At 29.3% G+C, this 16,067-nt stretch overlaps 4 protein-coding genes across 9 annotated transcripts; 1 reads left to right on the top strand and 3 right to left on the bottom strand.

The window, feature by feature from the left end:
- Window positions 1-95: 95 nt before the first annotated feature.
- LOC122572659 (actin-related protein 6) lies at window positions 96-1,734 on the top strand. 2 transcript variants are annotated; one of them, XM_043737906.1, is made up of 3 exons: window positions 96-337; window positions 414-1,380; window positions 1,462-1,734. In XM_043737906.1, the coding sequence occupies exons 1-3, from the start codon at window positions 331-333 to the stop codon at window positions 1,589-1,591; spliced, it is 1,104 nt and encodes a 367-aa protein (XP_043593841.1). In that variant the 5' UTR covers window positions 96-330; the 3' UTR covers window positions 1,592-1,734. The 2 variants fall into 2 exon arrangements, with proteins under 2 accessions (XP_043593841.1, XP_043593840.1); XM_043737905.1 differs by having other exon boundaries at window positions 100-337; window positions 409-1,380.
- Window positions 1,645-5,932, bottom strand: LOC122572660 (ubiquitin-like modifier-activating enzyme 5). The gene is made up of 6 exons (XM_043737907.1): window positions 3,229-5,932; window positions 2,966-3,101; window positions 2,698-2,894; window positions 2,443-2,629; window positions 2,025-2,361; window positions 1,645-1,956 (listed from the first exon to the last, which is right to left on the bottom strand). Exons 1-6 carry the CDS (start codon window positions 3,366-3,368, stop codon window positions 1,790-1,792), a joined length of 1,164 nt encoding a protein of 387 aa, XP_043593842.1. The 5' UTR covers window positions 3,369-5,932; the 3' UTR covers window positions 1,645-1,789.
- Window positions 5,933-6,074: 142 nt separating this feature from the next.
- LOC122572658 (casein kinase II subunit alpha) lies at window positions 6,075-11,966 on the bottom strand. Of its 3 annotated transcripts, none has more exons than XM_043737902.1 (8): window positions 11,736-11,966; window positions 10,463-10,616; window positions 10,217-10,328; window positions 9,925-10,137; window positions 9,062-9,256; window positions 8,630-8,981; window positions 8,432-8,509; window positions 6,075-6,996 (listed from the first exon to the last, which is right to left on the bottom strand). In XM_043737902.1, the coding sequence occupies exons 2-8, from the start codon at window positions 10,555-10,557 to the stop codon at window positions 6,644-6,646; spliced, it is 1,398 nt and encodes a 465-aa protein (XP_043593837.1). In that variant the 5' UTR covers window positions 10,558-10,616; window positions 11,736-11,966; the 3' UTR covers window positions 6,075-6,643. The 3 variants fall into 3 exon arrangements, with proteins under 3 accessions (XP_043593837.1, XP_043593836.1, XP_043593839.1); XM_043737901.1 differs by having other exon boundaries at window positions 10,463-10,694; window positions 11,736-11,964; XM_043737904.1 differs by having other exon boundaries at window positions 6,860-6,996; window positions 8,416-8,509; window positions 10,463-10,694; window positions 11,736-11,947.
- Window positions 11,967-12,604: 638 nt separating this feature from the next.
- Window positions 12,605-16,045, bottom strand: LOC122572652 (PMS1 protein homolog 1-like). Of its 3 annotated transcripts, none has more exons than XM_043737888.1 (12): window positions 15,714-16,045; window positions 15,491-15,611; window positions 15,243-15,407; window positions 14,901-15,175; window positions 14,712-14,828; window positions 14,495-14,641; window positions 13,965-14,422; window positions 13,637-13,895; window positions 13,454-13,571; window positions 13,068-13,368; window positions 12,858-13,002; window positions 12,605-12,767 (listed from the first exon to the last, which is right to left on the bottom strand). In XM_043737888.1, exons 1-12 carry the CDS (start codon window positions 15,849-15,851, stop codon window positions 12,657-12,659), a joined length of 2,355 nt encoding a protein of 784 aa, XP_043593823.1. In that variant the 5' UTR covers window positions 15,852-16,045; the 3' UTR covers window positions 12,605-12,656. The 3 variants fall into 3 exon arrangements, with proteins under 3 accessions (XP_043593823.1, XP_043593826.1, XP_043593825.1); XM_043737891.1 differs by having other exon boundaries at window positions 13,068-13,380; window positions 15,491-15,633; window positions 15,714-15,855; XM_043737890.1 differs by having other exon boundaries at window positions 13,068-13,380; window positions 15,491-15,607; window positions 15,714-15,849.
- Between the last annotated feature and the right edge of the window lie 22 nt (window positions 16,046-16,067).

Raw genomic sequence — 16,067 nt, 5'->3', positions numbered from 1 at the left:
TCATATGTGTAATATGTATAATGTATAACATTCAATGAATATCCTATACATACATACATACATACATATACATCAATACATACATAAAAGAAGTTAAAATATGGCGCCTCTCTAAGCGCTTAAGGCATAAATGAAACGTTTTGAATTAGGTAGTAAATGAAACTTATTTTAATATATATTTTACATCTACATATTAACTAAGTTTGTACAACGGAATAAAGAAACAATCGGATTTTATTTTATTATTTAATCACTTTATTAATATGAGTAGTTCTACTTTTGTTCTTGATAATGGTGCCTATACCGCAAAAGTTGGGTTAGCTTCCGACAATGCCAAGTAAGTTATGATGCAGAAAACAATTAAATTAGAACAAAAAAGAGTACAATTATTAACGGATTTATTTTTAGATTAGTTCCAAATTGTATAATGAAAGCGAAAAGCGAACGACGAAGACCTTTTGTAGGAAATCAAATCGAAGAATGTCGAGATGCATCTGGTCTGTTTTATATCTTACCGTTTCAAAAAGGATATCTCGTCAATTGGGACGTTCAGAAGACTGTCTGGGATTATATATTCTCTAAAGAATGCTGTCTGGTAAACTTGAATCAGCTTTCTGTAATTGTAACTGAACCTTTATTTAATTTTCCAACCATTCAAGAAGCTATGACAGAAATATTTTTTGAAGAATACGAATGTCAAAGTCTTTTAAGAATCAATAGCTCTACTCTCTCTTGTTATCAATATAAAATGGAAAATCCTAATACAAAATGTTGTATTGTAGTTGATAGTGGTTATAGCTTTACACACATAGTACCATATATAAATGATACCAAAGTTAAAGAAGGTATTAGACGCATTGACGTGGGTGGAAAACTTCTTACAAATCACCTCAAAGAAATTATATCTTATCGTCAGCTTCATGTTATGGATGAAACTTATGTAATAAATCAGGTGAAGGAGGATTCTTGTTTTGTTTCTTCAGAATTTTTCAAGGATATGGAAACTGCCAAAAATAAGTTAGAAAACAATCCTATAGTCAAAGATTATGTTTTACCAGATTATACAACATTAAGACGTGGTTTCCTCAAAAATCCGGAACCTCCTAATGAACAACAAACTCTACGTTTAAGCAATGAAAGATTTGCTATACCCGAAATCTTGTTTTTTCCCTCGGATGTTGGTATTCGTCAAATGGGTATTCCAGAAGCAATTATGGATTGCTTGAAAGCATGCGACGAAGAGACGTGGCCGCATCTTTTGTCTAATATTATTCTTACTGGAGGTAACGCAAAATTTCCTGGATTCCAAGAAAGGATTTACAAGGAAGTTAGAAGCTTAGCACCTGCAGAATATACGATAAATGTGCATTTACCTGAAAAGTAATGAAACATTTAATTTTTGTAATTGATACATGTGAAAAGATTTCGATCTTCGATATTACTGTTACATATTGTTTTCAGCCCGATCACATATGCATGGCACGGTGGTAAAACACTTTCAAAAGATCCAATATTTTCAAGTCTTTTGGTAACTAGAGAGGATTACGAGGAAGAGGGCCAAAATCTTTGTTTCGAACGTTTCGATGTCTAACTTTAATAAATTTGTTGTATTAAATAATCCGTACATATGTGTACAATATTGTATATTGTATATAATATCGCGACATATATTAATCTCTTTTTTTTACATGTGATACGAATAATATAAAAAATATAAGTGGAATGTATAAATAATATTACTATTAGTATGAAATATTATTACTGTTCCTGTAAATTCTTTGAATAAAACTCAAATGGATTTCATTTGTGCCATCAGTTCTTCCAGACTAGCATCAGATTCAGACGGAATTTGATTAATTTGAGAACAAATCGAATGCAAAGCGCTATGCTCACTTCCTGATAATAAATTCTCTTTTTCATCCATTTGTTGATCTTGTTCATCAAGAAGAGAAATTCCTGCAATGAAGCAATTGATCAATTTATTAATCATATACTAATATTTTATCTTTCCATGTGTTACTTACCCCATTCATTATCTTCATGAAGAGGCTTATCTTCAACTATTTTCTCTATCTTTTGTTCTGGTTTTGGTTTCAATGCATATTCTACTTGATGTTTTCTACAATACCTATCTTCACAGTTTGGATTTGGTTTTAATGTCATTTTAGGAAAAAAATCTTGCATAGCATTATAACCCAAATAATAGGTAACATCACCAAAGTTTAAAAGATACTTCAATGCATTTTGAACTAAAAAACCTGCAACAATTCCCATAGTTGTTGGCAAAGATGCTGCGCAAACCCCATCTCGTTTTAGAGTTTTTTCATCAATGTTTTCTGCTACTACTAATGGAGGAGCACACTAGAAATAAAATGATATTTTTCACAAATCAAGTTTAAGCTTTAATGCTTTGCTTATACTTTAATTTTTATTTTTATTCACCGCAAAACAAGCTGTTTCTCCAGGAATAATAAATTGAATATGACCTGAAACTGCATTTTCAGATACCCCACTTTCAAACCACTTCTGATTAAGTTCGTTACATGCGGTATTAATCGCCATTCGTGCTTCAAAATTGTCTACACAGCTCAAAACTAAATCTACTGGACCTTTATTTAAACTTGCTGTGCTAAAAATAAAATTTAATGTCACTTAGATATTGTTAATTACAATTATTCAAAAATTAGGTTTATGTACCTTATGATATTTGTAAAATCTTCAAAATGATCCATTGTAGTAATGTTGTAATTGTAAGTTTCAATCTCTACATCTGGATTAATATATTGCAATGTTGTTGCTGCTGCTTCTACTTTATTTTGGCCAGCTTGGTAAGGTTGGAAGAAAAGTCTATTCATATTGGCCATTTCTACTTTGTCATAGTCAAAAAGAATCAACTGAAATTTACTTGTTTGTTACATAGAAAACAGATAAATTCTTTATTTATGATTTTATATGAGACTGTTACCTTGCCAATTCCACATCTTGTTAGCATTTCTGCAGTCACGCTACCAACTCCGCCTATTCCAACTATAGCAATTGTTAATTCCTTTATTCTTTCATAATTATTTACTATACCCATACGTTTTAATGCCATCAAACGACTAATCAAAGGACAAAGAAACATTAAGATATTTTCCTTTCAATTTTGTATTAAAGAGTATATAATTGAAGTATTTATAATTCAAACTATTTAATATAATGGAAAAGTTTTATATAAGCAAAAATTACCTGTAAGGATTTGCATCAGTCACTTCACTTGACATATGTTCTATTTTTGCTCTTGTAGTAAACGTATTTTCATGTTGTTTTTGAAGTAGTTTGTCTTCAAGTTCTTTGATTTTTTGCCTCAATCCATCAATTTCATCCATTATGGATATTACAAGTAATTTTCAAAAATATATAAGCAGCTGTACTTACTTTAAACTGCAACTGCGGTTATGGCACGCTATTCTATTACAGGTGCAAAGCAACGTATTTATACATGCATGTATACTTATACGATACGCGCTGCAAAATATGAATCTTTATACACATAACACACTGATAAAGAGGATAATCCAATTTTGAATAAAAATTATTAACTTGGCAATTAATCGCATATACGATATGTTCGAATTTTATAATAACTTTTATTGAATTTTATCATGATTTCGTAATTAGAAACATAACCTGTTACATTCTACTTGATTTATCCAAGCAGAGTACGTATTTACGTATGCTACAAAATTAAAGAATATTTTGTATAGTTACTTATAAATTCCTATCACTTTTTTCCTACATTAAGGCAATAAAAATGTTAATTTTTTCGAAAATCAATTTTACAGATTTAAATTGAAATGTATGAAGATACGACTATGTGTTGAATTGTAATTATATGATAATGATGAAAAGTGAGAAATCAGTATGAGATATTGTTTAATTTCAGTAAAAAAATTCAATAATTATAAGATTTATTATTTCTTTTTAATACAAACAAAATTGTATCTGCTTTTTTTTTCAATTAATTTCTATACAGCATTGTTTAGTATTACAGCGTTTCGTATCGTAAATTATACATATTGTTATTACATTGCATATATGCACAAATGTTTTGTACCCGCATAAAGGAAAATTTTGAAACTTTTCGTCATTATTTATTTAGCCATTGTATCACTAACTTTAAGAGTAAATATTAGAAAAACATTAAAAACATGTGATCACGTAATACAGGATGGATAATTTTTTATTTTCATGCTTTTATGATCGATGACAAGTTTAAATCAAAGTAGATCCGTGCATTTTGGCTAATTTTATTGTCATACCTCAACCGCATTAGAATAATTTATTTTCCAATAGCCCGCGTTAAAAAAAAATTTAGAACCGAAGAGAGAAACAGAAAACGAAGAAGTATGTAAACAATTTCACTTTATCGCTTTGGCATTATTATGAGTGAATATAAAATTCGAATGTACATTTAGTATATATTGAAATATTAGGTGCACTTTCTTCTACCAGGATATAGCCGTTCTTAAACGAAATAAGAAAAACAGATTTTTAAACTGGCCTATAATATATGATAATGATAGAACGGCTTTCCTAGTGATATTTGTTTAATAATACATTCTGTCCTCAAAATAGTGTTAAATTATGATGTTGCAAGATAAAATATCAACGTTAAAATTTAGCATAATATATTAATTACATTAGTGACAATTCGTTATTTTAATTTTTTTTTTTTGTCTAAGTTAATTTGCAGATTTAAATAGTAGTTATTTAATAGTTTTTTCCTATAAAACTAAACTAGATTATCGTAAACTTAACGTATGAACAGGGAAGAATTATCAAATTTGGACAAACAATTATATTTGCGCCGTTCTTGCCATGTGAAAGTGACTTGAAATTAGATATTTGTCGCGTTCGAGCAATACGACAGTTATAAGCAGAATAAATAAAATGTATTTATACTTGTACATAAAGTATTTCCTTTTTACATCTTTAACATTTATAGCGCAGTATGCATCTCATACGTCTACATACTCTTTCCACTTATTTTCACTTATCTGCGTTACGTATATATGTATATATATTTTTTATGCATTATTGAAAAATAAAATATACATATATATATATACATGTAAAATCTTTAAATACATGATAATAAGGCAAAAACGGCGCAGTGATCAGAATAAGAAGCGAACATTACTCTTTAACCGATAATATTCGAGAGCATACCACGCTCTTCGAATTCAAATCCACACTCCGCTTGATAGGGTACGCATTTATAATATGCTACGTGTTTGTGTGTGTGTATATATATATATATATATATATATATATACACACATATACACACACTTGTATATATTTATATGTATGTGCATGTATTATATATATATGCATATGTAAAATTATTTTGTATATATATATATTGAATTGACCGTACTTTATGCATAATTTATACGTATAGGAACTGACGAATTCTTTCGAAATAATACGAAAGGACATGGTTTACAAGTGGAGTGTGCTCTATTCCTATACATTCTTTAAAAGTACGTCACTCTTCTTCTCTTTCTCCTTTTCTTCCTCTCAAAGAAAATTTATCAAATGTACACAATAAACTGACTTACGGTCGTATATAAATAATTACATGTTCAATTTATAAACATATTGAATAAGAAACACATTGGTAATGCTGTATTCGAAATAATTCGATCGATTTAGTGGGTGTTATTGACGTTAAGTTTTTGACCAGCGCGTTAAGCTCACAATGTACAGCAATACGAATGTTTCTTTTTTTCATTTATCGACGTGTGTCTTGTTCATGTACGTAGGCTTTTATTGGCGCCAAGTGTTTTAAGGTGCCTGTGAATTCTCGTTTTGATCAATGTATGAAAATTAAATTGAAAATCTTAACAGTTCTCTTTCTCTCTCTCTCTCTCTCTCTCTCTTTCTCTTACTCTTTCTAAATACAAACGACGAAATGGTCATAGAAATGTGGATATCATGTTCTCAAAATTTGATCAATTAAGTCTTTACCAGTACTTTGGTAACATCTATTACTGGATATACAGGTATTCACAGAGCACAAAGAGTACTTGGCTATAACAAACATTTTATTCAACTATCATTGTATCAGATATAAACGAACATTTTTATCATCGTTAAAAGTACTAAATCGAGCGGCCTAAGGTACATGTTAAGTGTAAGCACGTATGTGCTATGTGTATGTGTGTGTCGTACGCGCTTGTGTGGATGCAAATACATATAGTTTTTGTTTTGCATCATTTTTGTTATAATGTCTTATGACGGACGATCTTCGAAGTGACATAACATGATCTAATCGCATCTTTATGCATTTACAAATTTCCCGTGATCGTGACATTAGCAGCAGCGTCAAAGGAAAACAACAGAAATGACAGATTAAAAAAATAAAGAAAAGCAACATACAATTATTAATGGCACATGCACACCGGCCAATATGGACAGAGCACATACATTGATAGATTTCGTTTTAATATTCTAAACTTTCTTCCGTTCCTAAATTATTTGCAATATAGTAGAATCGATAGTAGTTTTGAAACGTATCATTTGCTCCTCATTTGTGCCATTTAAGGTCTCAATCGCACATAACAGATTGCTTCTGACACAACAAACGTAAATTCTTTTAAGTAATACCCAGGATAAAAAACAAGGAATGTCTAAAATATAGAACTTTATACACCACGTCAAAATATAATTGCCATTTACATAAAGACTGGTCCGCCATCATACAAAATACTTTTCTTCTTCTTAATTTTGCAAGTTTGGGTGGAATGAAGGGTTTTAGTTTGTAACTAACCAAAAGTCGTAAACCGTATGTTATGGATGAAACGGATGTGATGAATACTTCATCGTTTTCTGAGTCCCATTTCCAACTTGTCCTGCCACATTTTTCAGTCGGTTTATTCCACGAACCGGTACGCTGCTCACAGTCACGCTTAGGGATGGGATTAAGCCCCTCGCGCGAAGTATCGATACCTAAATGAAAATGTTTGATTCTTCGCACGCTCCTTATAAATACGCATACTGACTAAAAAGATGCCTGTTTTGAAATGACTGAGCAATTCAAGTCCAGTTGTCGTTTAATACGGATCGACTTATTTATAGAAAACATACTACATACGTATCTGTTATTAGTTACTGATTATCGATAGATTTTGAAAATAGTGTATATCTGACACACTCTTTCTCGAAACTATATCATTTCGATTGCACATTTTATTTGTTATTTGCTGAACGTTCTATGTTATCGATTATTCTGTTCCAATCTATTTACAGTTTTGGAGACTATTATATAAAGCTAGTCAGATCCGAATCTAAATAAATTAATTTTTGTAATATTTATTGTTTGTCAAGGAGGAATCAAACATTTTCTTCCAGGTATTATTTCTAGTGCGTGTGACTTTTTCCCGTCATTAATGTTGAGGGAAAAATGCATCCATCGCATAATCGGTGAGGTATCACTATAACCGATTTTCTGATGCGACAATATAAGAAAAATCAGCATTTTACACGCTTCATTCTAATCATAGATTAATCGATACTAAACGACATAGACTTGAATCGTTAAAATATTTCAAATCAAACATTTGTTTAGTCGCATCTTTAGTCACATTACGACCATTTGAAACGATCTTCTTATTTCAAGAAACAGAAAGAAGATAAAAAAAATCAGTAGTCAAGAATATTTGAAATTCTGAAATATAATGTACCGCGAAAAATAAAATATATATTAGTTGCAAAAAAAGATCGTTTTGCATTATTAACGGTCGACATTACTCTATTTCGTATGTTTTCTTTATAATATGACTATAAGTCGCATTGGTCATTCCATACACCTGAAACTTTAGATCAAAGAAGTATTACTAATGGATGTTTATATTCTGACCACAACGTAGTACATCTTGCTCTCGTTATTTAGATGCCTGGAATGACTTTGCGTAAAGCGTAACACAGTTGTTTACTTTAACTAATTCGCAATGGGAAAAATTTCCGATGGGTACTTAATAGTAAGGATTTGTTTCAACATAAATGTGTTTTCACGCTCAACGTTTGAACACTTTACAAGAACAGTGTTTATCATTGCGAATTAGTCAAATTTTACAATGCCGGACGATGTCAACAATTGAATGCCAACAGAACTGCGTGTATTCGTACATTACAATACAAACACGACGTGTTCATATTCCCGGCATTCTTTCTCATTCTTTGTTTTTATAAATATCGTAAAATAGAAGTTGTGAATTCGAATCAATACAAACTTCATGGATGTTCAATTGATACGCATCATATTCGTAGATGCGAATGAATATTCACGGGATTCTCATGGTCGATTCAACAATACGTGAATGATATGGTTAAATAATTATAAATTGGAAATTGAGGTGGTGACATTACCTGGGCCGTTACTCACCTACAGGCAACGAACCTGTTATGGGAGTAGGTGACGATGATACCATGTTTAATCGACCTTGATCTTTTACTATTGGATCTAAAGTGAAAGAGAATGGAGAAATAAAAATGAAACTATCAGTCTTTTGAAGTATTACACCATTCATATTTTCTGTCAAAATTTATAGCGCAAAATTTAAATATACTTCATAATACTTACAAAAATAAGGATGTTCCATAGCTTCGCGTGCAGTGAGTCTTTCGTAATGATCATAACGCAAAAGTTTGTCAAGGAAATCAAGGCTTTCGTGCGATACTAAATGTTGATTTTCTGAATGCATAAAACGTTCCCAACGTTTACGTGAATGTCGACCTAAAATATCATTGAAACGAGGATCCAATTCAATATGGTACTTTTCAAGATATTCAAATAATTCCTCAGTCCCGAGAACTTTTGCAATTCTCACTAGTTGGTCATAATTATCGTGTCCATGAAAAAACGGTTCTTTCCTGAATATCATACTTGCAAGCATGCATCCAAGGGACCACATATCTAATGAATAATCATACATCTGCAATACAGAAGAAGAAGCATATTATCCATAAATTACTTATAACATACAGTTAAAGATATGATAAATTACACACAAACCTGATAATCTACAAGTAATTCTGGACCTTTAAAATAACGCGAAGCTACTCGTACGTTGTATTCTTGACCTGGATGGTAAAACTCTGCTAGACCCCAATCGATTAACCGTAACTTTCGATTTTCATGATCTATCATAACATTGTGCGGTTTGACGTCCCTATGCATTATTCCCATACTATGGCAATAATCCAATGCCTAAACAGAAAAAGGAGACGACCATTTCTTGTACATTATTAATGATTTTCTCTTTCGTTTTACATCTTATTCAACCACAGATGCAAAATGGATCAAACACTATCGACACATTACTTACTTAAATATTCATGAGTCCGAAAATTTTTAAAATTTCTGAAACTAAGGATTCTTTTTATATGCTTTGACTAATAAGAAAGAACAATTTCAGTATTTTTATGGAAAGGCACTACATCATATTTTCGTTTAGTATATTCACTTTTAACCCTTTTGAGATAAGATACATTTAAAATTATTATATTTTATTGTACTTCATGATCAGAATAAACTAATAAAAAGCATAAGAAAGAAAGAAACATAGAAAATTTATATATGCAAGTTCATAATTGTTTAAATACTTAAATTTCAAATACCATAACATTGAAAGAGTAAAGATATACTTATGAGCAAAATAAAAATATAGAGATAAAATAAATTTCATATGAAATATTCTTTTATCTAAAAATACTAATACTAAATAAAACAATGGTAATAGAGGGAAAAAATGAATTTGTATAAATAAAATATTTTCGAACTCTTCCTTGAACCTATGATATACACCTACATCTATCAAAATAATAATCTCGAAGATTCACATTGGACTGTTCCATTGCACTTAACAATACACGCACTTTTAATAATTCGTAGAGGTAGTATCTTATGTCGTAGTCTGTTAGCGTCTGGTATAATTGCTTGAAATCTGTGTTGTTCACATGTTCAAATATCAGTGCCGGCGTCCTTGATACCGGATCTTTGACAACAGCTTGGAGTGTAATTATGTTGGTCCCACCTTTGAGGTTTTCTAAGATTTTAATCTCCCTTTTTATTTTCTTCTTTTTTACAGGCTAGACATTAAAATCACATGAAAATTAAAGTTTCCGCTAATTATAACTCACTTACTAAAACATAAGCTATGCTTTTTACCTTTAAAATTTTTACAACACATTTTTCATTATTTGTAATATTTATGGCTTCAAATACTTCGCTATATTTTCCTCTGCCTAATTTTCTTACTAGTTGATAATCATCTTGTTGTCTATATAACAAAAAATTTGTTACAATTAAATAAAATGAGGGAAATACACAAATATACATACATACAGACATAGATATGCACAAATATAGATACATTTATCTAAATACACACAGAATGTTTTATTGCACACTTACCCCCAGTCGACAACATAGGATTCATAGTCCCAGTAATCTCTGGATTTGTGTGAATTCACATCTGTGTAGACTCGCGCTCTACTGGGTAATGCCATTTTTTCTGATATATCACTACTACTATTTATTTTGTGGATTGCTATTCTTTCACTGTTGTCTATTGAAAAATTACAAAAGCTAGTTAATTTATCTCTTCCACTCACCCAGTTATAAATGCGCGAGGACAAATATACACCTGAGTCATTAAAAAAAATCATATTAAAATTAAACATATTTTAAATTAATAAGAGAAATATAAAAAATTGATGAATAATATATGAATGTGTAATAGTCTTTTGCTAAACACTAACTTATGTTTACATATGAACTGAATCAAATATTAATATATTAATGTCAATAATATAATTTATAATATCAATGATAATAGTATCTATTAAGGCAACTCAATATTGCACTTATATTCATGTATACATTGAAAAATTCATTAATACAATGCGATATTTAATCATGAATCTAAACATTCTCTTGATTCTTATATACTTTTTATTTAACTTGACATAAAACAATAAATGAGTAAATTCTATCTATACTATATTCTATACTACATTTAATGTAAATAAATTGACAATTATGTGTATCAATTAAAAATCAATAGTAGTTGCAACGTAATTAAAATAACATAGTAAAGAAAATATAAGTATATCATTGAGTTATAATTGAAACATTTAACTTAATTTCTTGTAATACAAATTCTGCAGAATACAAATAAATTCATTTATAAACTATCTAATAGTATCTTTATTAAAAATATCTATATGATATTTAACTGAGTGTAATTACAAAAAGGAGTTATATGGTTAGAAGAATCAAAACAACTTCACTAAAAATAATTATATGATAGCAAGTAGACTAACCAAAGAAAAAACTGAAACCTGATATAAGAAACTAACAAAGTTTAAAACGTGTTCACCGAATACAACGAATGAACTGCATATTCCTTAGAAGTCTATTGATTGTGAGCTCACAGAACACTATCAATTCGTTTCTGTGGTTTGAAGTTGTGATTTAGCAAAAGAACAATTCTATATATTCAAGCACAATTGGCATATAGGGAAAATTGGTATTTAAGTTAAAGATAAAAAATGTAGGTAAAAATTAATCTACTATCGCAACAGGGATTAGAACACGCACAAGCACAAGACACGAACACACATGTACGAGATAAATCACACGCCATCGCAATCAGGAAATTAATGTTGACTTATTCTAGACTCACCTAATACATTCCGGACCCGAATCTTGATTAGTTTGAGCGCAGCAGATCTCTAAATTCGTCGTGAAACCACGCAACCTGCTTAGGGAATATGTGAGGCCGCGCGAACGCGTGAAACTCAAGGATTTTTGCGGGCGGCCGGCTTCTCAAACGACCGAGGTCCAAGATGGCAGCCAACAATCCACCACAAACTTCAAATATATAGATTGAAAACTCCAACCTTCAACCGTCTCTTCAATCAAATCTTATTACTACTATTACTTAAATTATCGACTTAACCTTTAGAGATATTATTGTTCTTATATTATCGTTTACATCAATTAACTACATAGTTTTATATATACAGTATACGTGTTTGATATGTTTTATATAGGCACATAAAATTTAATATTAACTTTTTAATATTTTATACATATCATTCTCTTCACATAGTAATAAAATTTCATCCCCAAAATGTACGTATTAAAATAAAATATTACTAACAAATAAATTATAAAAATATTAGTACTTATAATATATAAACCTTTTTGTATAACAAGGTTTTTATTTAATCAAGGAATGTTCATTTTTATTCAAAAGAATTGTTAATTGTAATTAGAAGGGAAACTCATGTACATGTTTAGTAAAATATTTTAGTACACTTCATACATATTGACCAATCAGAATTTCTTTTATGGTGATATCTTCATTATCGCGTGTCTCAACGTGTGTCTTTAATAAATTAAATGTGAAAAAGATAATAAAGATTAATATATAATGTAATATAATATAATAAATTACGCTTACACTCGGCAGATGGTGGTTTGTTATAATAAACTACTAGCTATATTTACGTTAAATGTTAGATAAACTTAAAAATAAAAAAACATCTATATTTCAAACTTAATAGGGTTATTATTTAGATAATGTTTACAACATTTTAAGCTAAAGAGTATCCCTGATTTGTGTTAATGAATGTATAGGATGTAATAAAGATATGTCATTTTTTATTGAAAACCATTGCTGTAAAAGTTGTTCTATATTCTTAGCATTATCCTATAAGAAAAAAAATTTATGTAATAAATAACCAGATGGAATAATAATATGAATAACACTGCATATTTGATGTGCTATTGTCTAATTTACCTCATTCACATTCATATCAGTTATATGTAATTTTTTTTTAAGATTTTCAGCATCTAAAATCCAAATATGTGCAGATTTATAAACAATCCATAAATTTTTACGTAATAATCCAACAACAACAACGTCAGTATTTTCACACGGAGGACTGCAATGTTTATATTAAATGTTAAATAATAGTGTCATTAATGCATAACGATCTCCAATACTTACCTATCTAGAAAATTTTCAGTAACTTTTTTTAAATCTATATCCCAAGATACAGTAGTTCTCATGACTAAATTTTCTTTTTTCTCCATATTCATTGTTTTCATTTTTTCCAATGCTTTTAATAGTCTATTTTTATTTTTATTAATATTTACTATACATTTTTCTTTTGTTTCCAGTTTGCTTTTGTTGTGCTCTGATTTCTCATCGTGTGCTAGGTCTCTATAGTATCCACGTTCTTCAGGTGACAACTTTTTCCAAAGATTAGTTATTTGATAAGCAATTTGAGGTGCTGTCATATTAGAATCTTTTTTTATCACTAAAAATAAGAATACAGATCTAATATGTATATTTCGTATATAAATTAAGTTGTGTATGTTAAATACTTTTACCTTCTGACCTGGCATATTTTGAAAATTTAAGAAAACCTGCACATAAATTTGTATGTGAATCGATATTTGGTGACTCCTTTAGTTTTATATAATTGTAAGATTCTACATTTGTACCTCCCTGTAAAAATCATTTTTTAATATATTTCATGTGATTTCATGAATTGGATTTCTTATAAATCTTACCTCCAATTCAGATACGTGTCCTTTACTCCATTCTTTTAACATAATTGACTTTTTCATATCCAATTTATTCTCTGCATGCAAAGCGTTTGTTTCCGCATTTTTTATCTTATTTTCTTTCTCATCTGTATTTGTATTAGAAGAATCGAACAATACAAAATCCTCACCTAGATCTACTATAGGTAACTGACTGAATGTTTCAGATGATGGACTTAGTTCAAATGGTGGAGTATCTTCTGTGTTTTCTTTTGTATTACTATCACTATACAAAGTAAAAAACATATTAAAAATAATTAGATTATATTTTTTATCCTATATTATAAATACTAACACTGAATTATGAGAAATATCGTTATTGGAATAAGTCAATACAAAATTCTGTGATTCATTTGAATCTGATTCACTTAAATCTAGAGATGGTAATTGAATACTGAGGTCATCTACTTTTTTTTCATTTTCAGCACTTTCGTCATCACAAATTTGCATATTTATAGAAACTTGCGGTCGTCCTTTATGCTCGAAATTATTAATCTCGGTAGAATTTAAATTATTTATTACATTTTCATCGGTATTTATATTCCTTTCAATAGGTTTATCAAAATTTCCTTCTAATCGTAATTTTCGTTTTTTGCATGCAGGTTCCTCATTTTCAGTATTGTTAATGTTTACTTTTTGTGTATAATCTTGGTAATCAGTAAATGAACTTTCGCAATTGTTTTCTGGTTGCATTTCTCTTTGTATTCCATAAAAATTTTCTAAATATTTTTCTATTATATTGATAACCACGTTCTGTGCACATAATATACATAATACAAATTCTTAAAAAAGCATATAATTAATCATTTTTGCAGATATAACTACCTGTTCCTTAAAAAGGAGAGAAGTTTTATTTGGTTCTAGATTAACGTCTATGTTTGCTGCATTTATTAAAATATATACAAGAAATATTGGTTTTTTCCTTGTTGACGATTCTTGTCCTAATGCCTCGAAAATTATTTTAATCACTACCTGGAAATAACTCTTAAATTCTTTGAAACTGCATCATCTAATTAAAGGAAAAGCTAAGTAAGGTATATACCTTCTCTAATTCTTTATATTTAATTGGTCTATCATTCACAAAAATATATTGTCCTCCAGAATGTAACACTTCAGTTGCTTGTGTCATCCTTGAAGGAACCATTATTTTAATTTTAATCTAAAACATATACTTTCATATATTAAAGTATTAAATAAAGTATTAAATACATAAAATTTTGTATATAATTACATCTGTATCTGTAATATCTATCCAATTCATACAGCATGTTATTTTTTTACCAAGAGTATATGTAACTGCTTCTTCAAGATTACTTATACTAGGTTTTGCAAATATTATGTTATTATTTACTTTATAATTTATTCGTGCATTAAATTTGCATATTCCGTAACTTTTTATTAAAGACTCCAAAGTTCTAATATCTTGATTAGCTTTCTTTAAATTTGTAATTATTTGCCTTCTCACTGGCATTTGTTTAAATAATTGTTTAACTTGTACAGTTGTTCCTAAAAAGAGATATATAAATGTATATTTAAAAAATTTGAAGCAAAATATTTGAAGCTGTCTTGCTACCTGTAGATCTGTGGCAATGTTCTGAATTTATGATATGACCATTATGATCTATAGTATAAGATATAGCTGCTTCATCTTGTTCTGTTTTTGATATGATCGTAAGATCCGATACTGCACTCAATGCGTATAAAGCCTCACCTCTGAATCCGTATGTTTCTAAAGATTCTACAAATAATAGTATGATTATAAATGCAAAATCATATTATGCATTGCTATATAAATGTTTTCTTTGTGATATAACTACATACCTAAATCGGAGAAACTAGACAATTTTGATGTGTAAGATGATAAAGCCATGTAAGGAGCATCTACTTTTGAAATACCGCATCCATCGTCCTTTACTTCTATTAATGTACATCCATTATCTATCTAACATTTTTAAAAATATGAACTTTATATAAAAATTTTTAAATACTTTAAAGTAATTATTAAAGAACAAAATGTGCTCCGAATAAGAAAAAAATGTAGTACCAAGTTAATTTCAATATTTTTAGCACCAGCATCAAACGCATTTTCTATTAATTCTTTTACAGCAGTAGATATCGAAGTTATAACTTGAGTGGTAGTTATTAGTTTCACTGTGTCTTTGTCTAAAGCTGAGATGATCATTTTTACGTAACGTCAGATTTATCGAAGATCCATTAAGGCATTAAGATTTTTTATACGTCAAACTTATATCTTGTGCATTTTGTACATCACATAATGTATCCACTCATAATTTAATGAGATCAACGCGCGAATATCTGTTTTAAAATTTGTTTACAAATGAAATGGAAAAGATAGATCGTATACGACTTTAGAAATGAAGAACGCGATTGTAACGAC

The sequence above is a fragment of the Bombus pyrosoma genome, linkage group LG11 (assembly GCF_014825855.1).
Source record: "Bombus pyrosoma isolate SC7728 linkage group LG11, ASM1482585v1, whole genome shotgun sequence".
In the NCBI taxonomy this organism is placed as follows: Eukaryota; Metazoa; Arthropoda; class Insecta; order Hymenoptera; family Apidae; genus Bombus; species Bombus pyrosoma.
The sequence above is the reverse complement of the archived record's forward strand: the minus strand, read 5'-3'. Positions and strand labels throughout refer to the sequence as shown.